The sequence below is a fragment of the Eriocheir sinensis genome, chromosome 3, assembly GCF_024679095.1.
Source record: "Eriocheir sinensis breed Jianghai 21 chromosome 3, ASM2467909v1, whole genome shotgun sequence".
Classification (NCBI taxonomy): Eukaryota; Metazoa; Arthropoda; class Malacostraca; order Decapoda; family Varunidae; genus Eriocheir; species Eriocheir sinensis.
The window spans coordinates 26,632,016-26,658,627 of NC_066511.1; the positions used below are offsets into that span (position 1 = coordinate 26,632,016).

The following is a 26,612-nucleotide window of genomic DNA, read 5'->3' on the forward strand; positions in this document are numbered from 1 at the left end:
TTTATGTCTGTTTTTCCTCGCTCCTTCATCTCCCCTCACTTCACTTACACAGGCTCGCGTTTCCTGATATTGTTCTTGTTGTTGTTGTTGCTCACGTTGTTGTTGTCGGTGTAATTTTCCGCGAAACAAACTTATTTCTAACTGTCTTTTGTCACTGTCAAGCTGCGTCCACAGAAAAGTGTTGAGGAAACGTTTGGTGAATGCATGAGTGTGAGAGTGTGATGAAAACGACATGCAAAAGGAAATAGAATATATGACGGTAGGTGCTGTGAACCATCTGAAGTAAAGTGCAACACATTCACCAGCGAGAAATGAGCCCTTCGCTTCCCTCACCCATCACCCCTGCCCCTCGTACTTTGGCTTCGCGCTGGGTCCGTGTGATTTGTGGCAAGTCTCGAGAGTTTGCCTCAACTTTCTGTAGCGGTGACATTTGTGTTTGCGAGGTCACGTGGGAACACACTACAATAGAAGTAAAATTACTTCTTGAGCTGACGACGAGCGCCAAACTCCAAGTTACCTCGTAATTTTAAAGTCGTATATTCTTTACTTGGCGCCTGTGCCGGACTGGGACTAGCAAACTATTGTGTAGGAGTCGGCTGTATTATTCATATTACCACACTTTACCTTTCACGAGGTAGACCTCAATAAACCATATTCCAAATCAGACATTTCGGGTTACTTCAGCTCAGGGGTTAACATAACTACTTATTGCCACACCAATATCCAAAGTATCGTTCCTAAAATGTGCAATCGACCTGCACAGAGTTTTCATCACAACATAATATATCAGCGATATTGGTCAACGAATACAGTCCCTGCAGTAGCAATGAAAAAAAGCAGAGAACAAACTTCTGATGAAACCTCGTTCAAAGATGGTAGGTATGGCTTGCTTACATATACGATGGTGCTACAATGCTTGGCACCCTATTAACAGGATTATGTCATTTACCTGATAATATCAATTAACGGAAAACAAGATGAAATAGCATGTACCCAGCCAACTTCTTTTTACACCTCTGTGGGTGGCCGAGGGTGGCTCTGCCTGCAAATGGAATCTGGCATATTCGACCTATACAGTTGAAACACTGTACGCACCTGCACTGTCTCCTCTGCTGTAAAAAATAAATAAATAAATAAATAAAATAAACTTTTTTTATTTCGGTGTTTTTTGTCTCAACTCCTTTAAGAAGAGGATAACCATGTTACCTCACAATGAGGCTATCAGATAGGCCAGTTTAGAAATACATACATAAATAGCATGATTACTTAAAAAAATCAATTTTTAACTGTTCATCTTTATACGTACATATAAATAAGGTTATTAGGCTTTGCAGGAGTCGCATTTATCACTATATGGAGTATTTGGTTGACAAACCTTTTCTCAAAGTTCCTTTAATAATAAAAGCATGTTTGGACAGACAAGCGACAAGCTATGAGCTGGTGCATTATCATACATCAAGTTTAGAACATGTCTGTCAACTGGTTTCCGAAAACTTTTTAATAAAAGTGTTTTCGATAAACAAATATCCCTCCATTGCTCCGGGCCAAGCAGAGCAAGGGAACAGTCCAATAATCGCCCCAACACGCGCCGATATACATTCCTATTTACCGCAGACAGAACTCATATGGAGCGGAATTTATGCATTCTGTCCCGCCAGCCGCGCCGCACACCGCGCCGCCGTCACCGCGATCCCCCCGCGCCGGTAAATATGTTCCTCTTTTCTTCGCGCTGATCGAATGGCAGATAGCTGGCAGTTTTCCCCCGCCCTAAACAGCGTCGCGTCTGGATTAATGAGTCCGGGCGAGGGGAGAACAAACGTTATTAAGAGGAAACTTTCGCCATGTCTCAGCGTTCATATGCAAATGGAAAAACAAAACTGCGTGGAGCCTGATGGGAATTTATTGTGCAGAGAAAACACACACACACACACACACACACACACACACACACACACACACACACACACACACACTCACAAACAGCAACTGCCTAAGATGATGACACAGACGGTCATAAAAATCATAGTATTGGTAATAATAATAATAATAATAATAATAATAATAATAATAATAATAATAATAATAATAATAATAATAATAATAATAATAATAATAATAATAATAATAATAATAATAATAATAATAATAATAATAATAATAATAATAATAATAATAATAAACAATGACACCGATGGTAACGAACAGCAAGCCACACTCACGAGACTCACCCATGGCAGGACAGACGGCACCCACACTTCCCTTCTAAGCCTGGAATTAAAGCAACCTTCCCACTTGTTTTTTACCGGACAGAGCGGAGATATTTTTTTCCCTCTCTCTTTCACATTCTTGAAAAGGCGGCGCACAATGGCGTGGACTCTCAATGGGCAGCGGGAAAAAAAAAACATTAGGAGAGTTACTTACAACGGAAGCTATGTTCGGAATAATTAGAAAGCCATTTAAACTTGAACAAGAGAAAAAAAAAAGAGAAATCCCAGTGATAAAATAAAGTAATTGAAACGATATGGTTCAGAAAAAGAGAAAGATTTACCATAGAAGGCTCAATAGAGACAGATTATGGGAAATATATAAAAAAATACCATTCTTTGTTAGACTGTAAGAAAACGGATGAGAAAAAAAAGGGAGTCAACGGAAAAGAAAGATTGGCTCCGGTGGAAGACATAATTTTTCCATTCAGTGAAATTGAACTTAATATTTTTTCAGCGATTTCAAACAATTTAGGAAATGAATTTCTAGTAACTAATTTCATTAATTGAGTGTTAGGACACCTGCTGGAGAGAGAGAGAGAGAGAGAGAGAGAGAGAGAGAGAGAGAGAGAGAGAGAGAGAGAGAGAGAGAGAGAGAGAGAGAGAGAGAGAGAGAGAGAGAGAGAGAGAGAGAGAGAGAGAGAATGAAAATGAATAAACTATAAAAATGAAAAGGGAAAGAAAAGGGGGAAAGAGAATGAATGGAGGGAAGGAAAATGAAAACCTGAAACGAATGAAAAATAACAGAGAGGGAGAAGAGTAAGATGAGCAGATAAAAAGGGAAAGGAAGAAGAATGAATTTACGAACGGTCCGGAATATTAAACAGGAGAGAATAGAGAAAGGTTGGGATTGGATGGAGAGAAAAAAAACAATAATACACGAAAAGAGGGAGAGAAGGATAGGAGGAGGAGAGAGACGAGCAGCAAGCAGAAAAGGAGGAGGGAGAGGGGGGGGGCGGGTAAGGGAGGGAGGGAGGAAGAATAGAAAAACACACAGAAAAGAAAGGAGAAGAGGAATGAAAACGGGGAAATCGAAGACAGGAGAGTGAAGACAAATGAGGAAGAAGGAGGCAGACGATTGAAAAGCAGAGACGTAGATGGCCGTAATAAAGATGGAAAGGAGGAGGAGGAGGAGGAGGAGGAGGAGGAGGAGGAAGCTGCGACTCCAAATAAATGACTTTTCAGCATCATCGCTCACCCATGTCTGATTACTTAGTCTGAACGCATGAGAGAGAGAGAGAGAGAGAGAGAGAGAGAGAGAGAGAGAGAGAGAGAGAGAGAGAGAGAGAGAGAGAGAGAGAGAGAGAGAGAGAGAGAGAGAGAGAGAGAGAGAGAGAGAAGAAAGAAGGAGAGATGCCAATACAACATCCCTCCCTTTTGTCTCCAGCGTGTGATTCTCTCTCTCTCTCTCTCTCTCTCTCCTAGTTTATTTTCCTTCTCTCAATTGTTACTCGTCACTGCATTTGTATATTTCCGTGAATAAATATTTCTCATTTCTTCTCTGTAATAACAAAGGAAATCTAATTACTATTCATCTTCAAGCTCTGACTGTTTATTATCTCCAAGACGAAAAAAAATAGAAGAAACTGTTCAATCTACTGCTTGGTGTAAAGAACATTTTCGTTATACAATTCAGTCATGACAATTAAGAACTCGAACAAGTATTCACTAATTATTTAGCAACACCTGCAACGTTCTCAAACAATAGGAAGTATATTCGTCTGGTTAATATGAAGCTCGTTAGTTAGACAGTAGTTTGTGATATGTACGATTACCGAAAGTCATAAGCCATAAGGGAAAGCTAACACGCGCACAAACACACAAATACACCACAGAAAAGGCTTCTTAACCCGTCCGCTGCGATTGGCACGGATTTGGCCTTCACTGGTAGCCTGGTAACATATAGTACCAGGTCTTTCTCTGCCTCTGTGGGTGATAGTGGAGTGGTATTGGTGTGCTGGATATCCCCTCCCAAGGTGCAGGACTTAACACTTTTATCCACTGAATCATAGCAGCCACTTTTTGATCCATTCCTGTAGCTTGATGATGTCTTCTGGTAGGAAATCCGCAGTCAAGGGGTTAAAACACAGTACTGAACCGCAACGCTAAGTCCCGTCATAGAACTAGGCAAGTGTTTTCATCAGCCTCTATGTGCAGCGTTCTCCTGAAGATGATGGGAAACATATGAGGAGAGAAACAAAACAAGGAGAGATAAGACCGCGCGCAGTGGCAGGAAGGATGAGCGGAAAGAGGGAGAGAGGAGAAACGAAGAGAAAGATCGGATGGCTGGCTGGAGGAGCGACTGGAGATGTGGAGGGCGGGATATAAACGAGACCTTTCGGCTGAGCGAGGGTAACAAGGCCGTGTTTACAGGTGCACGGAGCCTCTTGGAGATTGTACTGTGTTGAAACCTCTGCGTCTGGCTCGTCACCCGCAGACACATCCCTCGCCATCTGTTGTATCACTCCCCCTTTTTTTTTTTACTTTAGAGAATGTCGACGAGTAATTTTTTTTGCTGTTTATGTGATACAGTGAATACAAAAATACGCATGAGTGTTGATTGAATAGTACCACCGGCAGATAGAGATAGATAGATAGATAGAAAGATAGAGAGATAGATTGATAGATAGATAGAGAGAGAGAGAGAGAGAGAGAGAGAGAGAGAGAGAGAGAGAGAGAGAGAGAGAGAGAGAGAGAGAGAGAGAGAGAGAGAGAGAGAGAGAGAGAGAGAGAGAGAGAGAGAGAGAGAGAGAGAGAGAGAGAGAGAGAGAGAGAGAGTTTGTGAGTGAGTGAAGACTGTAAAGAGCCCACACAACTACTCAGGAACACACAAGTTGGGCTGCCTGACAGACACAGTCCCCGGGGCCACCTGTGTGAGGTCCCCCCGCAATTTAAGTCCAGGGGGCAGCGGCGGCCCTGCCTTGTCTTGTGCGTCGCCCTGGGATGTCACGTCTAACTTTTCCAGACGCCGCACCAACTCCGCAAACTCGAGCAGAATCTTAGGATCTGGAGCCGCGAAAGTTAGTGGGAGGAAACAAGGATTTGGAAGAGGAGGGAGGGAGGAAGGGAGGGAAAGAGGGGGAAGGAGGGAGGGAAAGAGGGGGTAGGAGGGAGGGAGGAAGGGAGGGAAAGAGGGGGAAGGAGGGAGGGAAAGAGAGGGAAGGAGGGAGGGAGGAAGGGAGGGAAAGAGGGGGAAGGAGGGAGGGAGGGAAAGAGGGGGAAGGAGGGAGGGAGGAGTGGAGCGTTTATTGTCCTCGCGTCTTCTCGTTCCGGATAATTTGACTTTAAAGGGTGAACGTGTGCGTGTTCTTACCAGTTTGTAGTTTTACAGGACAGACTTGGGCTCGCATTGTCCCGTATATCATCACGTTTCAATATAGATTTACATTTATTGTGTGTGTGTGTGTGTGTGTGTGTGTGTGTGTGTGTGTGTGTGTGTGTGTGTGTGTGTGTGTGTGTGTGTGTGTGTGTGTGTGTGTGTGTGTGTGTGTGTGTGTGTGTGTGTGTGTGTGTGTGTGTGTGTCAGTAAATTATCACGTTCGCACAGTTATGTTCTAATCCCACTAAGTATTCAACTCTCGAAATTAATTGGGTGCTGATCACCTGCAAAGATTTTAGGAAAACACAACTTCCTCCTCTTCCTCTCCCGCTTCCTCTTCCTCTTTCTCTTCTGCTTCCTCCTCTGTCCCGCCCTCCCCAACCATCCTCCTCCTCCGCCTCTAACTTCACTCTCTCTCTTCTTCCTACCCTTCCTTCTCACGATCTTCCCGACTGCCACATTACGAGGCTGCCAGGCCAGCGAATATTGCAATACCTGCCGATTAGAAAGCACTTTGTTCAGATTAACAGCACGCCAGGTGGAGCTGAGGACACAGAGCAAAATCGCCCTTGTAACTCACGACATAAAGGTTAAGTAGGCGAAGGTTGTTTACATATCATTTGTTGCAGTGGTGATTAGTGTGTGTGTGTGTGTGTGTGTGTGTGTGTGTGTGTGTGTGTGTGTGTGTGTGTGCGTAGAAAAATCACACCATCATGAATCAAGAATTAAATTAGATTAAGTCAAGCGTGTAGCGATGAAGGTGGTGAGAGAGAGAGAGAGAGAGAGAGAGAGAGAGAGAGAGAGAGAGAGAGAGAGAGAGAGAGAGAGAGAGAGAGAGAGAGAGAGAGAGAGAGAGAGAGAGAGAGAGAGAGAGAGAGAGAGAGAGAGAGAGAGAGAGAGAGAGAGAGAGAGAGAGAGAGAGAGAGAGAGAGAGAGAGAGAGAGAGAGAGAGAGAGAGAGAGAGAGGAATGAGACTGCAAGAGGGGTAACGAAGGAAAAAGGGAAGGAATGATAAGAAGACGTCAAAGAGAAAATGAGGGAAGAAGGGGAGCGGAGATAAAACGAATGAAGGTCTTACAAGGATAGAATGAGAGCGAGAGAGAGAGAGCGAGAGAGATGATGAGAAGCAAGTGAGGAAAGTAATGGGGAAAGAGGATGGAGAGGGCGAGAGGGTTGAGGAAACAGGAAGGAGGGGAGGAGGAGGATGGGAGGCCGAATTCTGGCTAATATTTACTGGCTCGGTCCCGAAGTCAGGAGTTAATTTCCCCGGAGGAATCTCGAAGGTATAATGTTGCTCCCCCCCCAACCCCCCTCCCCCCCAACCCCCCAACCCTCCCCAACCCCCCCGCCGCCGCCGCCGCCAACACCTCACCAAATATACGACTTCGAACGGCAATGGTTTCCCAGCCAATGTTTTTTATTATTTTTTTTCCGAAGTCCTGATTGCGACGATTACAGGTAAACCAATGAGCAGAAGGGTTCATTTGTTGCTCTCTCTCTCTCTCATCTTTCTAGCGTGTTTATACTCTCTGACGAGGAGAATTCGAGTCTGATGACATTTTACTTGATTCCGAAGAGAGATTACAATATTTATGAGTGAACCGTAATGGCATCTCAGTTCAATAATACATTCTACGTTTTTCTGTTATGTGGAGAATTAAAAGATGATTGCTATATGCACTTTAAATTGCTGGAAGAGATTTATAAGTGTAGATGGAGACGATGAACAGCACCCTATCAGACTATACGTGTTACTGAAATCCCGTGGAACATATTAAAAGCCCTGAAAAAGCTAACCATTAACCAGTATCATATTCAGACAATTTCGAAATTCTATCCATCGAAAAAAGATTAAATAAACAAACGCATACGTAATATAGTAATTCATAAGATCGTGATGCATTCTTTTGTTTTATCTCCCAGCACCACACGACCTCGCATTCACAATTTTAAACGCATCCTTCCTGTCGCCTGTCTGCACGGAGGAGCAAGAGCCGCGGGACAAGCATGCGATAACGTTGCCGCCACTTGAGATGGTGACGGGTTTAGTGTACCAGGGACGCGGGCTACACACACACACACACACACACACACACACACACACACACACACATACACACATTCGTAACCTAAGAAAGAGCAATAAAACTTCTTAAACACACAAAAAATGAAGCAACGCAAGAGGAGGTAGGAGGGTAGGTATAGGGAGCCATCAAGGGGAGAGAGGGGGGGGAGGGAAGAGGGAAGTAGAAGTAAAGTCAGGAGAACGACACCCGCGTGGGCCGTATTAACGAGGGATGGAATGGCGGCCCACAAGACCCGCCGTGACCCATCCAAACTAACCTAACCCAGCCCACACAACCAATGACGTCCAGGAGCAGGAAGGGCCAGCCAGCCGAGCAGCCTTTCCCATCACCTCCTTTTACACTTGACGAGAGGAAAAAATCAACAAAATTATGAGAAAATTAGTGATGAGAATATGTACAGAAAGATTAGTATTGTGTGGCCTAAATAATGTAATGATAAAAGATGTCCTGTTGGGGCCTGGTTTGGCTATGATAACCATGAATGACAGTTTAGTTGACAAGCTGCTCAAAGATATGAGAATGAAATATCAACATGGTACCCAAAAATACCTTCTTTCCAGAAATATCCGATCCCATCCTACATCAGCAGCCTCAGTTGGAGTGTGACAGGGCTTGTCTGTGGACTGGCCACTGCTATACATTTAATACGAAAGGGCAAGGCGATATTTTTCCAAGTCAAAATGAACAGAGTATTGTTTTAATGCTATGCTAGATGGATGCGTGGTTTTAATTGAGTCATTTATGTTCATTACCTGATGCCGTCCCGCGGGTCGGCCAAGCAGCGCCTCATATGCTAATACGGAGAAAAGTGGGACGATGGCTGGTGACGCAGGAACGGAAAATGACTCTTAAGTAGTAGGAATGGGATGACGCAAGGATGGGAGATAAGGAAACAAGCCACGATGTAACAGACGAGAATATGACCCTAATGCAACTCACCCCACATGTGTTAAAATCGCTACTTTTCTTGCGCTCCTTAAATTTCCCCTAGCCAATATCAATGCGTGCAAAGTCAACAGAGACCGGCTACTCCTTCCCAAAGTACCAATACTGACGGAAAAAACACGAAAGACAAGGGGAGGCGAGGCGAGGAAAAACGAGAGGGAAGGAGAGACAGGAGACACACCATGAGCGAGGGGGGGAGGAGGAGCATGGGGAACGAAGAGGAAGGGTGAGCGAGCCCAGATCGAAGACACCGTGAGCGAAGGGACAGAGGGGAAGGAAAGAGAAGGAAGGGCCAGAGCGGGGGAGAGGAAGGAAGGAGAGGGGCAAGCGAGCCCAGATCGAAGCCCTGCGTTGGTTCCTCCATCCGGACGGCCCGTTCAGGAAGATAGCGGCATCAGGGGAGCCATATCTGCTCTTCCTCAAGTCTCATTTTTCCCCCAAACTGGCCTTCCAGATGGTTAGGCAAGCAGCGCCTGTCAATATGCCAATCGGCCGAGTTATCTCCACCGGGGATTTGGGAAGATAGAGGAAGAAGGACGAGAAGATTAGCGATAACCACCGCTGCCGCCTCGGCCAGGAATATTTTTGTTGTTGCTGCTGCCGCTGCTGTGCGTGTGGGAGGGGGGCGTCTGGGGGGTCGAGATGGCTCAGAGAACGAAGGAGACGGTGCCACAAAAACGCGAGCCACACCATGACGCTGGGCAATGTATTCCTCGGAGAAGGGTTCATCAAAACTCAAAGAAAAATATGAAAAAGAATCGTAAACCTTACCTACTAAATGCGTCACAGTGTCATTATGGTAAATAAATGTATTATCTTGAAAATACTGTATATATTAATGTGAAGAATGAGATGATTAATGGCCATAGGTGTCGACACGCACAGGCAAAAATATACTGTGCAGGAGGTTAGGTTAGATTTCCCAAAGATAAACAAGTGTTTTAATGAATTACATATGAAACTACTTTGACAGATTTTCTTTACATTTACGTCCATGTCAGTGATAGCATAAATACTTCTCGAAGCGTGACACTGAAAAGAATGAAAGGCAGGAGGCTGCAGGTTCCGGATCCTGAACCTTTCTCTGGGAACCCTCATGGAGGTATATTACCGTGAGGGTCCTTCAGGGAGCATGACATACCCCAGCGAGGCCCGTCAATGAGGATAATGAACGGTTTTAATGGACTTAAGAGGGTAGCCAAGGAGATGGAATTAATCTTGATGAGGCGCGCAAAGGAACAGCCAACTAATGAGCCTTCACACGGGGCTGATCACCCTCATCACTCAGGGGGCTCGTCAGGCGCATACAGAGTGGATATGTCTAGTGCTCTGTAGGCAGCATAATACTTAATATACTCCATACATACAAGACCATAAAACTGACATATCTGCAAGATTTTCCCCATATAAAACATCACAACACACGTTCGGGTGCTCGTGAGGGACGAAGCTAATATGTCTCACTTTGGACAAGCATCATAATCATGTACGACACTCAAGACCAGTATAAGGGACCACAATACTGATATGTATGAAAGACTCCTCACCACACGAGACATCCCGTACCAGTCTTTATAAGTATTGTGAAAAGGAAAAAAGTAGTATCTGCCACACACTATTAAAGATTAAAGACCAACTACACCAAATAACGATGTAACTTTAATCCTTGAAATCAACCTAAACCCCACAATATACAAAAAGAAGCAGCACACACACACACACACCTTCCCAACACACACTCACGCACGCCCCGGCCCTCCATCATTCACCCGTGCTTTCTTCTCTCCCCTGACAGCCTCGCCGCCGGAGCTGGAGTACAAGTTCATCAGCCAGACGCTCACGCCCGGCCCCAGCGTGTCCCTCAAGTGTATCGCCTCAGGCACACCCACGCCCACCATCTCCTGGGCTCTGGATGGCTTCCCGCTGCCTCAGAACGAACGGTGAGTACAGCCGGGGACCTTCAACTCATCTTGGGGACTAACATTTCGTCGCCCAAATTCACATATTTGACATGGCTTTCGTAGGAGCTGTAGGCCTTTCCAGGGGTAGTTTTATGACCCTGGTGGTAGTTTGACCCTTCTTCTGTGCCATGAACCTTAAAAAAAACACCCGATTGATCCCCTCTTTAACGTTTAGAAATAGCTGATGTGAGAAGCGATGGTGTCTTAAAATACGGCCCTAAGTTTTCTATTGGGCCCGCATACTTATTTCTGCTCATATTTTTTTTACCGTTATCACGTATTCATCGTGGTCGTCTGGTCGCCCTGGGGTACTCAAGGCTGTAAGAATACTACATGGAGCAAGTTGGCCTAACATGGCAGCCCCTGAGCGCCTGCCTAAGCCATCTGTCTTTCTCGCCCATAAAGCGGTTCAATATCCTTTTGTAAGCACCACGTGACTGTTTGGTCTGCTCTGTTCATCCATTACTCTCTCTGTCAACCCTCTTTCTTTTTATACTGCCCTGTCGTACCCATTCCCTCCTCCTTGCCTGGCCTTGTCTGTCTGACCTAAGGATTAAAGTTACATCGTTATTTGGTGTAGTTGGTCTTTAATCTTTAATAGTGTGTGGCATACTACTTTTTTTTCCTTTTCATAATATCTATAGACCGTATGTAGGCAGCTTGGTCTCACGTTCTACACATCGGAGTCTCCTTTGAACACAGACATGTCGTTTGTAACTGTCGTATATGACGCTGTCGTGTCAATTTATCCCAACCTATAGAATGAGCATTTAACAATCAGAAGGGAGAAAACATCGAAACAATTTTAGAAGCATAAGGAAAACTAACCAAGCTATTGAAAGCAACATAATACAAGGGTAACAACCTCCCCTCACCTTTACTCCTCTCTCGTCCCTCAGCTCCTGCCAACCCTTCCCGGTCCCCTTCCTCCACCCCTTCCTTCCTACATCGTCACCCCCGCATTAACACAAAAGCAAACTCTTTCTTCCCCCTCCCCCCACCCCTTCCTGAACACACGCCCCCTGCATCAAAGAAACCTAATGGAGGAACACAAAGGGAGCTAGAGCAGAGGTGAAAGAGGGAGGGAGGGAGGGAGGGCGGGAGGGAACAAGAGAGGGAGAGATTGGCCAAGAACATACAAAAGACATTTTTCTTTTTAGTTGTGTGGTGAAACAGGGGCCATTAAAATTTATGAAGCGATAATGAATAAAGTCTCCTCTCTCTCTCTCTCTCTCTCTCTCTCTCTCTCTCTCTCTCTCTCTCTCTCTCTCTCTCTCTCTCTCTCTCTCTCTCTCTCTCACACACACACACACACACAAGTCAGTCCGTCCATTAGCTGGTGCCCATAATTTTCTTCGGCTGTTTCTCCTATTTTCAGATCCATGATGCGCTCTCCTCTCTCATTCGATTTCTTTCCCACATCCATTATTTTTCATGTATTCTTTTCTCCCTCTCCATCGCAGCGACCATTCAATTAGTGGCGGTGGAAACCATGCCAGGCCCCGTTTGTTGGACCGGCTCGTTTCACTTCCTTTATCAACAAGCTCGCGCGCGCACTGACACTGACACACACACACACACACACACACACACACACACACACACATAAGTCTCGCCAGCGTGCATGTCAGCTGTTAAGTGATTAGCATTTGTCAACATGGCCACACATTTGCCATCTTATTTTCGCGCGCAAGACTTGCATCGCCCTATTCTCAGAGCCGCGTCATTACCAGGAATTGCACTGAACGTCATCTTGCCAGTGAGCGCATCCACGCGTTGAGTGATTAATGGCCAATAGTGAATTGACAAAAGTCTCTTACTGTTTATATTTTTCCTTGTTTTCGTCATCCGCAAACCGAGAGAGTTATTTTGTGTTTACAACATAATTAATGGCACGACCCACGGCTGATATTACAGTCTCATTGCTTACGTTAGGAAGCTGCTATAACGAAGAAAAGAAATGGAGCTGCCAAAAGAGAAATAACATACCTTTCAAACCATGGTAGAGGTTGCTGAAAGACCAGAATTCATTTTGCTAAGAATTCGTGAAGGCGGCAGCAAGTGTCAAGGACTGTAAGAGTTCGCTGCCCCGCCCATGTAGCGAGGGCCGGGGACACACGTGTTGCCATTCCTCGGCCCGAGCACACTTGTAGACCCTGAAAAATAAAATAACATAACATATTCATTGAATGTATATATTATCGAATACTGCGAGGCTTTTGGATTCTAATAGTATAGATAAAGGAGGAAATATTTCTTGAAACAAATACATCTACTGTGTTTAATCACCAATACTAGTCATTATCTCACTACTGGCACTCAAAAGACTGCCATTCAAGATACCACTAATTAACATAGTAATTGTATTTTTTTTCATATATTACTGAATCTCATCACGAAGCAAATTTCAAAACAAAATCACACATTTTATATGATGAATCCTATTTCTGTTTGACACGAGTTTTACCTTCCCGACATTTTCTTCCTCTGCTACCAGCTCCCAATCGTGTCACTCAAACACTTGCTTCACTCCTTCACGCACGAGTCTCCGCCTCGACTCTCGCCTTTACACAGCCAACGAACGAAATGTGAATCATCACCAAAGAGTAATTTCCTCACTCCACTCTCACGACTTCATAAGACTTGCCTCGTCCAGGTTTGCATTCGTTTCTCTCGCTGCTATAAAAGTGAACTGCATGCATTTATTTGAAACATTTAAAAGCATGCCAGTATTTTTCACTGCTGCTTCCCTCCTCTCAACCAATTTACTTTACGGACGTACACTATTTTCTCTATTGCCTCCCTCCTATCACGCCTTCACCCTTTTTCCTGTCACTTCAGCCAAGATAACATGAATAACTAACAAAAGCTGTATGCAGCGTACACAGCACGCGTCCTATTTCAGTATTGATTGTTCATGAAAACCCTAACTGCCGCATCCGCCATGCAAGAAAATATATGTTTCAGATAATTACTGAGACCTTTTAACTCACGCATATCAAGTTGTGCTTGTGTATCTTCATATGAGCTACCTCTGTTACGATGATAAAAAAATAAAACTTTCAGGTGCCTTCTTTACTACTTGCAGCTCTATATACATACATCTGTTTAGTTTTCGTCACAGACACCAGGAAACACAAATTTTGTTTCCTTCTGCGTGTTTGGAGTGTCGTGGCACAAGAATGGGCCAGCAAGGTCCGTAGCACATCATCTCAGTAATCCTCCAGTTTTCATAGGGACAAAAAATAAACATTTATCATTTTCATTTTTTAAGCGTGTGTGTGTGTGTGTGTGTGTGTGTGTGTGTGTGTGTGTGTGTGTGTGTAAGGTCTCCAGCTGGAACTAATCTGAAAATGCTGGGACGCCGGCACTCCGGGCATGGTTTGTGGGATCAATGGGGTCGTGCGAGGGCGATTCGAGTTCAGGGAAGCTTTGTTGCCGAGTAAACCAACCACGGCAGGCAACGATTTTCGAGCCGTACTCATTTATTTCCCACGTAAGTTGTCACGCGAATCCTCAAATGAGACGGTGTATGGCTGGAAGAGGTAAGAAGCGTGTGTGTGTGTGTGTATGTGTATGTGTGTGTGTGTGTGTATGGTGAAAAGCATTATATAACACACACATACAATGAGTTCGGAGCCTCACGCATGTAACAGTCACGCACTAACACGCGAATATCATAATCAGCGACAAACGACGGAAGTATGTCAGAAGCATATGTACAGAGGAAGAAAAAGCGCAAGCCACACAAACAGCCGCGGCGGGAAAAACTGGTATGTGGTGCAAAGATAAAGATAAGGCAGGTCAGACACACATCAGCATTACCACACGGGCTGATGTTGTAAAGATAAAAAGATTCCAAGAAAGTGACGCTGAAAAACACATACGCCGGAGAAGAAAATTAGAGCTTTGCATATGCCATTTGTTATGTTAATGTGTAGACGAGCGACGAGAACTGAGGGAGGATATTCAGATGAGGGATCGGTTTAGTTATTCAGGGGAACAAGAAAAACACAGAGAAATATCAAAGAAAAGGAAAAAAGAAAGGAGCAAAACTAGAAAAAGAAGACGAATGAGAAAGAAGCAAAAACAACAAAAAATAATCATAAAAAAGATATAAAAACTTAACTAATGAGATGAGTCAGAAGACGAAGATTAATTACAGATATAAAGAACTAACAAGCAAGAGAGAGAGAGAGAGAGAGAGAGAGAGAGAGAGAGAGAGAGAGAGAGAGAGAGAGAGAGAGAGAGAGAGAGAGAGAGAGAGAGAGAGAGAGAGAGAGAGAGAGAGAGAGAGAGAAAGGGGGCCTGCTCTAGGATTGCCTACCCAGCTGACGAGACTTGCCCATCGACCGGCGAGGGAGGCGAGGGTGGTAAGGGCGGCAAGAATAGGAGGCATGTTGCGAGGCCTCGTTACGCCCGTCAAGGGGAGGAAGGAGAGGGGGGGGGAGGGGGGGGAGGGGGAGAAAAGTGGGGCAGGGTGGAAGGGAGAGAGAGAAAAGAGGAAGCTCGGGGGAGAGAAGGGGTAGAGGAATGAAAGGAATGAGAGGAACGAAACAAGAACAGGAAGAACAACAATCACTGAACTAAACTATGCTCTCTCGCTCTCTCTCTCTTAACACAAAATATAAGGTGAATTCTCTAAGGGAAAAAATCAAGTTATTGCACAAAAGTTGGATTAAAAACAAGTGCAAAACAATTCTTCTTATCAGTATTCAACATAATGACACTAAAGCTTGTGACGATATAAGAGAAAATATGTTTAGAACAGTAATAATAATGCTATGAGATAAAACGTTAAAAGTCAAAATATGAGATCCGGCGAGTTCCGACAAATGCTGCTCAGTGACCCCTGCAAAACGCACCCGATCACCATTTTCTATGCGGCTTCCCGGGAAAATTACACACCCAGGCCTCGTTTTCTTTTTGTTTCTGGCCTGTCACGATTTCTCTTCCAGCTCGAGGGGGGACCACGCGAGCTCCTCTAGTCGTAATGTTTCCTCCCCCTAACCTTCTGAAGTCTTACCTTCCCTCTCCCTCTTTCCCTCCCTTCACCTCAATCTTCGGGCGCTTCCTCTTTTACTAACCGTCTCTCCCCTCTCTATCTTCCCCTCCCTTCGCCTTTTTTTCCCTCGTACACCCAATTACACACAGACCCCATTTCTCTATTTCTCATCTCTCGCTCTATCAGCCCGGTTTTAGTGCCAGTCATAACCTCACTTAATTTTTTTGCCTGTTTTTTTATTTACGATTTCCATAGGCATTCTCTCTGTGACCCTGCGCAGTGCTTTTCGTCTCCTCAGATTTCCTTTCCTTGCTTCCTGTTTCTTAGATGTTTGCTTTTTTTTTCTCTCATACTTTTTTTATCCTTTGTTTTGGCCCTTCCGTATTCTCTTCCCAAAATCTAATACACTCGCCTCTTTTTTTCAATCACCACAATCATTTTTTGCTTCTTTTCTATCTCTTTCTTTATATATTTCTTTCTCTGCTTTCCGTTTCTTTCAGGCTTTTGATCCATTTTTTGCTCATTTTCTTTACCATTTTTTTTATAGCCAATCTGCTTTCTTCCCCTCCTAAATCTACTACACTCACAAGCTTCTTCAATATCCACAATCATTTTTTTTCTTGTTTTTTTTACCGACTGCTTCCTCTAACAACCCATTTCTTATCTACTCTGCCTCTACCTCCTCCATCTCCACCACTACTTCCACCACCACCACCACCACAGCCGCCATCATATGTTTCTCCACTCTGATTCTTCACCTCAGTGGCCCTTCACGTCTCATCTTCAGCCTTCTCCTCCTCCTCCTTCTCCTTCTCGGGTTATTCCTCCTTCACTCGTCTTAATAAGCCTTCTCTCCTCCGGCTTCCCTCCTTCTCTCCTTCGTCTACTCATCTTTTCGTTTTCCTGGTCATTCTTTATTTTTTATCCGTCCTTCTCCTCTAGACTTCCTCCTCCTCCACCTCCTCTTCCTCTCCTTCTTCCTACTCATCTCGTTTCCCCGGTCCTTCTTCCCTTCTTCATGCATCGCCCTTCTTCAGACCTCCTCTTCCTCCTCCTCCTCCTCTTCCTCTTCATCTGCTTCTTCCCTTCTTCATCGCCCTTCTTCAGACCTCCACTTCCTCCTCCTCCTCTTCCTCTTCATCTGCTTCTTCCCTTCTTCATCGCCCTTCTTCAGACCTCCTCTTCCTCCTCCTCCTCCTCTTCCTCTTCATCTGCTTCTTCCCTTCTTCATCGCCCTTCTTCAGACCTTTACTTCTTCCTCCTAGTCCTCCTCCTCCTCCTCCTCCTCGTGCTGCTCTTCCTCTTAACTGAATCTGCGATAATTTTGTGCGCCATGAATCAGGTTGGGGTGACAGCTCCATCAAGGCTGACTATTTATCGGGGTATCGCTCATTCCTCCTTCCTCCCCCACTACCCCTTCCCCCCCTCCCCTATTATCGCTTACCCTCACCCTATTCAACCCCAACATGACCCCTTTGCTTCACTCTCCTCCCCCGATTTCTTTAACCCTTTTCCTCTTTTTTATTTACTCTTTCGTTTCTTATTTACCTATAATTCCCTCCGCTTTGAAATATACTCTTATCTATCCTCCTCCATGCGCCCTATAATCCTCTCTCTCGCTCTCGCTCTCTCTCTCTCTCTCTCTCTCTCTCTCTCTGTAACCCAAATCCTTCCTCTCACTCTATATCTTTTCTTCTCTCTCCCTCCTTCCTTCCTCCCTCCCTCCCTCCCTTCGGCTCTACTCCCTTTCCTTTGTCGGCGTAAATGATATTGGAAGTGTGAGCGATATAGAAAACGAGGCACGGGAGGCTGAGCTGACAACACGATGCAGGGGACGATGATGACTTAATGAAGTGTGTGGTGGCGAGGGTGGTGGCGGGGGTCATTGTGATGGTGATGGTGAGGAGTATTGTGATGGTAATGATGGAGGTATTTGTATTGAGGTGGTGATGGGAATGTTTGTGCTGGTGGTGGTCGGTTTTTTTTTTGTTTTTTTTTGCACACTATGAGAAAGACAAACCTTGAGCTAAACAAAAGAAAGAGCAGCCAGAAGTGTTTTGTTGATCCTCTCTTGAATAGCTGGTGTCAACATTATACGAGGAGGAAATGCAGTGATTCAGTATTTTTTGCAGATTTCGTCAGTAAGTTCAACAGCCAGAGCGAGAAGGTTTTAAGGTTCATCACGGAGACCATGAAAAAAAAAAAAAAAACAGCAGAAACATGGGTAGGCGGTGGCTGAGTGGAGAGAGAGAGAGAGAGAGAGAGAGAGAGAGAGAGAGAGAGAGAGAGAGAGAGAGAGAGAGAGAGAGAGAGAGAGAGAGAGAGAGAGAGAGAGAGAGAGAAAGTGTAAAAATACCTGGATCTCCTATAAATGTTGTATTCATTAATCTCTTGCATAATGTAACGTGATACTTAAATATCCTTGTGTATTATGCATCACTGCCTTCTTACGAACAATAGTAATTTAATATCATAAGAGAAATATTTGACTGTTTCTTTCGTCTATGTGTCTGACGGTGTATGTTTATATGTATGTCTGTGTTTCTCTCTCTCTCTCTCTCTCTCTCTCTCTCTCTCTCTCTCTCTCTCTCTCTCTCTCTCACACACACACACACACACACACAGCCATTGTTTAGGTCAATTTTGTTCACTTGTTATTTGACTTTGAGAGCCGTACATGGCCTCTCTTTTATTGTGTGTGTGTGTGTGTGTGTGTGTGTGTGTGTGTGTGTGTGTGTGTGTGTGTGTTCTCCTATATCCATTCCGGCACTCTTTCTTACTTTTCACTCTTCTTTTATCGCGCGCACACACACACACACACACACACACACACACACACACAAATAAAGAAATAAATAGATAAATAAAATAAAAACATGCTTTTCATAACTGTTCTTCCTACTTCCTGCATTCTTTCCGTTTCCTTTCGCCTCGTTTCCCTCATCTCCTTTTTCGCTTTCATTTTTACCGCACGAGAGAGAGAGAGAGAGAGAGAGAGAGAGAGAGAGAGAGAGAGAGAGAGAGAGAGAGAGAGAGAGAGAGAGAGAGAGAGAGAGAGAGAGAGAGAGAGAGAGAGATGCAAAGAGATAAACAGAGAACCAAATAATTAAGAAGCGACCACTGAAATTGAGTTTGAAATAAAAAGAAATGATTACGACAGTGGGAGCCAGACCGCAAGAGAGAGAGAGAGAGAGAGAGAGAGAGAGAGAGAGAGAGAGAGAGAGAGAGAGAGAGAGAGAGGAAGCAAAGGGGAAAATAAAAATGTAGGAAGTAAAAGGGATAGCAAGGAATAAGTAAGCGGATGAAGAGAGAAGAGAGAAAGAGGAGGGAGGGGAAGAGAGAAAGATTGAGAGAAGTGCGGTGGTGGTGGTAGTGGTGGTGGTGGTGGTAGTGTTGGTAGTAGTAGTAGTGGTGGTGGTAGTGGTGGTGGTGGTTTTGGTAGTGATGATAGTGGTGGTGGTGGTGATGAAAGCTTCCGTACCAAAAAAAAAAAACATATATAGAAAAAACACGACAAAAGGGATTGGTGTTAATATAAATGGAAATTGAGGTACCGGTGAAGTAAAGCGAGAAATAGAAGCAGGTATATGAAACCGAAAGAAAAAGAAAAAAAAGAAAAGATAAATGAAAAAATGGAATAAAAGGGGGGAAGAGTACCTGGAAAATTAAATTGCACGTAAAATAATGGAAACAAAAGGAATGGATATGTGAAAAGGGGAGAGAACGATAACACGAGAACATTAGCGTAAGGGGTGGAGGAAGGGAGGGAAGGAGGGAGGAAGGGAACCACGGAAGAGGAAGGTAGGAGGGAGGAAGAGAAGGGGGAAAGACGGAGGTTGAGAAAGAGGAAGAGAGGTGGAGGAGGATAGGAGAATGAGAGAATGGAAGGAAAGGAAGAGGAAAGACGAAGGGAGAGAGAGAAAGAGAGGTAGGGTGGCTGGGAGAAAGAAAGAAAGGAAGGACGAAAGAGAGAGATGGTGGGAGAGGGGTAGGGAGTAAGGGATGCATGAATGAAAGATAGAAGAAAGGAATAAAAGAAAGGGAGGAAGGAGATGGGGAGGGTAGGAAGAAAAGGAAGAAGGGTAGGAAGGGAAAAAGAGGGAATGAATGAATATAGAAGGAAAGGAGGGGAGGAGAGAAATAAAAAAAAACAAGGAAGGGAGAACGGGAAAAAGGAAGGGAAGGAGGGAGGAAGAAATGAAGGAAAAAAGGAAGATAAAAAATGGAAACTAAAAATGAAGTTAAGGAAGAAGAGAGGAAGAAGCAAGAAAAAAAAGAAAATAAGGGAGGAAAGAAGGAATTAATGAAGGAAAGAAGAAGGAAAGGAATGAAGGGAAAGAAGAAAGGGAGGACGTCAGTTGGGAAGGACCGATGTCTGGACTCAACACGATAACAAAAACACTGACGGAGAGTTAGGAACGTAAAATGAGACACAGAGTTATTAGACATTACAGAGGAGGTAAAACTCACACTAATGATCATCAATACTAAAAAATATATACATACGTACTATTCTCGGTTCCTAATTTGCGTCATTATTTTCAAAAGCAGTTCCAAAATTCTAAGATAATGAGACCTGCTCCATCTGCTTGCTTCCCACGATTGACTCGAAACATTCATCATTTTATTCGTCAAAGTAAGAAACACCTCTAATGATCACGTACGTTTGATCTCGTGCTTGAATCATGAATCTTTGTCACTTGCAGAGACTATGTTTTCTTGTTTAGTTACATCAGGGAGGCAGGGAGAAAAGTACAGAGGTAGGGGAGGGTGGGAGGAAAAGAGGAAGGGAAGAAGGAGAGACAGGGGAGGGAGGAGAAATAGAGAGGTAGGGAGGGTGGGAGGAAAAGAGGAAGGGAAGAAGGAGAGACAGGGGAGGGAGGAGAAAAAGAGAGGTAGGGAGGCTGGGAGAAAGAAAGAATGGAACGACGACAGGTGTGAGGAAACTCCATAATTCTTGAAACTTGAATAGACTCTTGGTTGACGCAGATTTACTGATTTGCAAGAGTATATATGTTAATGACAAAAACATCACATCCAATACCTTTAACTATGACTGGCTGGTTGTACGTCACACCAGACTAGAGACGTTTGAGTCGGACTTACCACACGCCAACAGCACCCTCACGCCCCTGCCGGCACGGAATGACAACAATGATCCAATAGAATAAAGACTCCATGATTCCTCAACTCCATAAGGGGCTCCTCTCTCGGTTCAATGCAGCAATGTAACCTTCAAACATGAATGGGTTTCCACCGACGATGAGGATCTATATTGAGATTGGGACGGTCTAGAATGCTCTGCGAGTGTTGATGTCCGGGGGAATGAAATGCTAAACCTCCAACTGGCAAGGACAATGTAGTTGAAGCCTTTACCGACTTGCTAATTGGGTTCAAACAACTGTCCTCGATTCCTGAGAACCACGAGGAGAGGAAGGAAGGAAAGGAAACAAGGAGAGAAACAAAGAAAAAGTGTACAGAGGGAATAAAGGAAGGGGAGAAATAAATGAGGGAAAGGGATAGTGGAGTAACAAAGAGGAAAAAAAAGCCCAGTAAACGATGAGTAGGAAGCAGAGGAGAGGTTGACGAAGGATGTCTGGGGAGGGAGGATTAGGAAGAAGAAAAAGAATTCGGAGAAGACAACCAATGTTAAATTAACGAAAACACAAATAAACCAATTCTACTATTAACGTGAGAAAGCAAATTCTTTTTTTCCCACCGACGATTGACACACACTTAACACGTGCTTCGCAAATCCAGCGGAGGAACAGGATTACGAATAAGGAAACGAACACAATGTACATATTTTTCTTATGCAGTTCAAGTAAAATTAAAGTTAATGGACCAACACGAGAATGAACAAAATCTGACAGATCTGATATGCTTACGGCCTACATTGAGGTAAAAAATGAAGGCGTTCTTTATATCAAGATAACACAAGGTAATAAAGAGAAGGAAGGAAAACTAAACATGAACACAGGTGAGAAGTGTCATGTGTCTAGTTCTCGGCTGACAAAAAAAAATCATGAAAAAAAAAAAAATCATGGAAAGAAAAAAATACCGTTTAAAAAGTCAATAAAAGGGTGACTAAGCAGCCGTTTTGCCTAGTCGTTATGAAGGTAGTGAAAATCAAGTCTTAACATTTGAAAAAAGGAGTTGATTTGGGGCATACGCTAAAGCTGCGCGTGACCTCTGTGTTCATCTCCGTCGCATTGACCCTTGACCCCGTGAAGGATAATAACCCATTGCTCCGGGACACAGGGCCATTGCGGCATGTGGGTTACCGCGGTTACTTTCCCCTGGTTTCGCTAGATACCCATTTATCGACCAGCCGGAAAGGGAGAACAAACAGATCCTCTCCTCCCGAAATTGACCTCTCTTTCGACCACCTCTTTGGATTCTTTTTTAGGAGCAGCGAGTAGCGGGCTTTATTTATTATTGTTTCCTTTTTTTGTGCCCTTGAACTGTCTCCTTTGTTGTAAAAAAAAAGATGGATGAGATGGGCGTCGACTGGCCGGGCCGTGATTTGAAAATAGGCCTGCTGATTCGGAGCAATGCGTGATAACCACTTTACTGTTGCACTTCTATAGTTAACGTCAGCTTAACGTCAGCCACATGAAAAAAAACAATCCAATGATGTATAAATCTATAAACGTACACCGAACATCAAATTCCACGAACCATTATCACAACTATTAATAAATATCTTTGCCTATTAGTTAAGTTTTCCATTCCGATCACCTTCATCAATTCAGAGCGTGGGAGACCCATCTGCCCTTTCCTTCCCTCCAGCAGCCCCTCTCATTACGGCAGCAGGCCTGAGAGAGGAAGGGAGCGAATCAGGAGGAGGACGAGGACGGGGAGAAGGCGGGGGAGGAGGACGAGGACGAGGACGGGGAGAAAGCGGGGGAGGAGGACGACAGCGAGGAGTGGCGGGCTCTTTTCCTCACAGTAAATTGCGAGAATCCTACAAACTTGGCAGCGTGTAGTGCCTGAATTTTCCCTCATCCAGCCCAAGCGCCGCCCTCCTCGTGGCTGCACCCACCCGCCCTTCAAGAGACACTCATTCCCCCTTCACTAAAACCATGTCATTAAAAATACGCGTAATGGGAGGCACACGAATCAAGAGAATCATAACAACGTGATCTTCCATGGGCTTGTGAGAGTAGACATGTCAACCACCCTTCCCTCCCGTCTCTACCCCTCCCTCCCTCACTCACTCCATTTTCTCTCCTTTCTCGGCCCCTATATTTCTTAGTTACTTTCATCTGTGCCCCTCACCTCCCTCTCCCTCCCTCACTTCCTTCCTGCCCTTCCTGTTTCCCCTCTCACGGCTCCAATGTTTCTTAGTTACCTTCATCTGTGGGTCCATGGAGGGAGGGTGGTCATGCCAGGCTGTCGTCTGGATCACAGGAAAAGAATCTGGCGTGCTTCATCTGTGCATACGTGTGACTCTATCCCTCCCTCCATCCCTCCCTCCCTTCCTCCCTTCCTTCCTCCAGCACGAGATCCTAGTGGGAAATCTAGAACAGAAACAGGGATGTCCGACAACTACCCTGACCTCTAGGAGCAGGAGGAAATAACGGTGGCAAAACTATACTGTTCAGCTGCGTATGGCCTCGATGCGCATCTCCGTTCCCTTGGCCCTTGATTCTGTGGTGGGTAAGAACGAATTACCCGGGCAGGTCTAGTGTAACATCCGGGTTACCTGTTTAATTTCCATAAGTTTCGCCAGACCACCAATTTTTAGACCATCATGAAAGGGAGGAATATTTGGGTGGGCTGCGCGCTAACTCTTCCGGCCAGGATACGAACATAGGCCTGCAGATTCGTAGCTGGACTTGCTAACCACTACACCACGGAACCTGAAGGGCTGTGGATGAAATGCCGAAGGAAGGGATAGTGATTGGCCGAACCGCTGCTTAGGACACAGCCTGCCACACCTGTGTTCCTCAGCAAGGTGGAGGCTAGTCTGTGGCGCAGAGGTGTCTGTGTGAATGACAATGAAGGTGAAAAATTAATAGAGATCTAAAATAAATAAAAAAAATGAAAAATAATAAAAAAAAACATGGCCTAGTTCCAAGACGGCGAATGGACGATTTTTTTTTTATCTCCATCCTTCCTTCCTTCCTTCCTTCCCTCCCTCCTCGTTTCTTCCCTCCTTCCTACCTTCCTTCCTTCCCTCATTCTCTTACTCTAACCGTTTCCGGGGTCCAACATTTCTTAGTATCAATGAATCAAAAGAATCACGATCCTCCCTAGCTCCGAGTGTGTGTATGTGTGTTCGTGTTCCCTTCCTTCCTTTCCTCCCCTCCTAAACCCTCGGCTCTATAATTCTTAGTTACTATCAGCTATCGGTAGGGGGGGGAGGGGCACCATTGCCTTGTGTGTGTATCCGTGTGCCTCCCACTCTCCTTTTTCCTCCCTGTCCTTCCTGTACCTCCCCTCTCGCCTCTATATTTCTTAGTTACTCTAAGCTATTGGTCTACAGAGGCAGGGGCGCCCCATGCCATGCTTCCTGCTGGATCATAGAAAAGGATCTGGTGTCACAAAGGATCCATGGCAGGAGCTAGGGGTGGCCTTTCACAGGAGTCTCAATGGAGCAGAGCATCTTTTAGAAAGCGGCCTCCGGTGTGTGCGTTTTTATGTGGAGGGGAAGAAGAGGCGCTCTGATATCCAAGCACTGGTCACCAAGAGGGAGGGAGTTGTCCACGTGTCAGGTGCTGGATTTGGTGACAGTAGTGGTGCTGTAATGGTGGTAGTGGGATGAATGATGGCAGCAATGATAGAATAAATGATGATGGTCTTTTAGTGGTAGAGTTAGAGGTAATGGTAAGGGCAGTAGTGCTGGTGATGGTAGTAATATTGCTATTGTTGGTAGTGATAGTGGTGGTGGTTGGTGGTGATACTGGTGGTGGTGATTACAATGGTAGTAGTAGTAGTAGTAGTAGTAGTAGTAGTAGTAGTAGAAGTAGTAGTAATAGTAGTAGTTGCAGAAGTAGTAGTAACAGTAGTAGCAGTAATGGGTATATATGTGCCCTGATATCTGGTCAAGTTCAACTTTATATTTTCGTAAATGTTACCAAAACATTATTTTGGGGTATAGTGTGTGTGTGTGTGTGTGTGTGTGTGTGTGTGTGTGTGTGTATAGACACATGTACCTTACATTATTGATTTACAAATAGCAACAACAATAAACGAAATCAAACACACACGCTCACACATCGAAACACATATAAATAAACACTAAAACACACACCACTCAATACAAACACAATAAAATATACATACAATAGAGAAACTAATCACACATTGTATTTCACACCGACGATTTCAAAACATCTGGTTTGATTGCATACGAATAAACATCTTTTTTTTTTGCATAACCATATTAAAATTTTATGAATACAAATACCGCTGCCACTCATGCAGACGAATTGAAAAAAAAATCGGTTACGAATTAGTTTTACACCTGCATCGTGGCGCGATATGACTGGGAGTGAATTATTATCTATTATTATTATTATTATTATTATTATTATTATTATTATTATTATTATTATTATTATTATTATTATTATTATTATCATTATTATTATTATTATTATCATTATTATTACTATTATTATTATTATTGAATCCGCTCAACCAGTATTAAAACTGCTTAACGGCACCGGCCACTACCTCGCGCCCGTTTAGTCAAGGAAGTCCCGAGAGCAATTAGACTACTCGTGATTTCAATACTGCCAGGGGTTAACTCGTCTAAGTATGGCCATTATTATTGTCATTACTACTACTACTACTACTACTATTACTATTAATACTACTGTCATTATCTTTATTATTGCTGTCGTCATTTATGTTGTGTCAACCATCGAACACCGAGTCACCTGTCAACCATAGTCATCGGCCATCACCTCAGACACCGTTACCCACAAATCTGCGTTTCGTGCCCCGATGTCGCTCACACTGCCCATCCCCGTATATATATACCTAACGCTTCCTTGTTTTACTTTCCTCATGCATCCAGATGGCGAGGTATAAATATTTTTCCCACATTTTTTTCCCTCGCTCTTTTTTTGTGTGTGTGTGTATTTTACTATTTTGTTTTCGCTGTGTAATCATTCTCTTGTTTCATCCTCTTCCCGTTCCTGATGTATTTTTAATTTGGTGAGTTAGATTAAAAAAAAACGATGCATGTTTACATAATCTTGCGGAAATAACGTTATATAAAAGGAAACGATGTAAATACTGAGAGAGAGAGAGAGAGAGAGAGAGAGAGAGAGAGAGAGAGAGAGAGAGAGAGAGAGAGAGAGAGAGAGAGAGAGAGAGAGAGAGAGAGAGAGAGAGAGAGAGAGAGAGAGAGAGAGAGAGAGAGAGAGAGAGAGAGAGAGAGAGAGAGAGAGAGAGAGAGATACTGTCTCTACTCTAGGTTCATAATGGCTACACTAAGTAATCAGTTTTGCACTTGCCTATTTTCATCAACAAATTGCCCGATGCAACTGCCTAACGACATCTTATTTTTAAGGTAAACTTCGCCACCAGAGCAACTCGCGAAGGTAATTACATTCCGGCGACTGAGAGCGACCAATAAACTAAAACGTCCAGGAGGCGACGGAGGTGTACAGGAAGTTTCGAAGCGTCGGGGTAAGGGACGGATAAGCGACTATGGTTTGGGTAAATTATTCTTTACACGGTGCATTCGGTAAACAGGTAAAGCAGGACTGAATAGAGACCCAAATATTTCCTTTTTTTTGCCAGAAGACGAGGTGACTAGTTTTGTCGCGTTCAAGTTCATAGCAGCAGTGTTGGACCATTCGAAATACAAATACCTTTATTGGAAAGCTCCTAATTTCACTTTAACTATCGATGCTCATTGCATGCAAAAAATATCAACCAAAAGAAGAACAAATTATTAACAGTTTTAAAGCTCCGCTCCAGAATAAAGCATCAATAAAGATCAAAGAACATTACAATATGTTTTATCTAAGATTTATCGAGGAAACAATAGCTCTCTACGTTCGCTTCTTC

General features: G+C 44.1%; 1 protein-coding gene across 6 annotated transcripts in view; it reads left to right on the plus strand.

Moving 5' to 3' along the window:
- Positions 1-26,612, plus strand: part of LOC127007337 (cell adhesion molecule Dscam2-like) — a 376,406-nt gene that overhangs the window by 240,720 nt on the left and 109,074 nt on the right. For all 6 annotated transcript variants that reach the window (XM_050878193.1, XM_050878163.1, XM_050878182.1 and 3 more), the window contains exon 10: positions 10,411-10,555. In XM_050878193.1, coding sequence (XP_050734150.1) covers positions 10,411-10,555 — 145 coding nt within the window. The remainder of the gene's footprint in view (positions 1-10,410; positions 10,556-26,612) is intronic.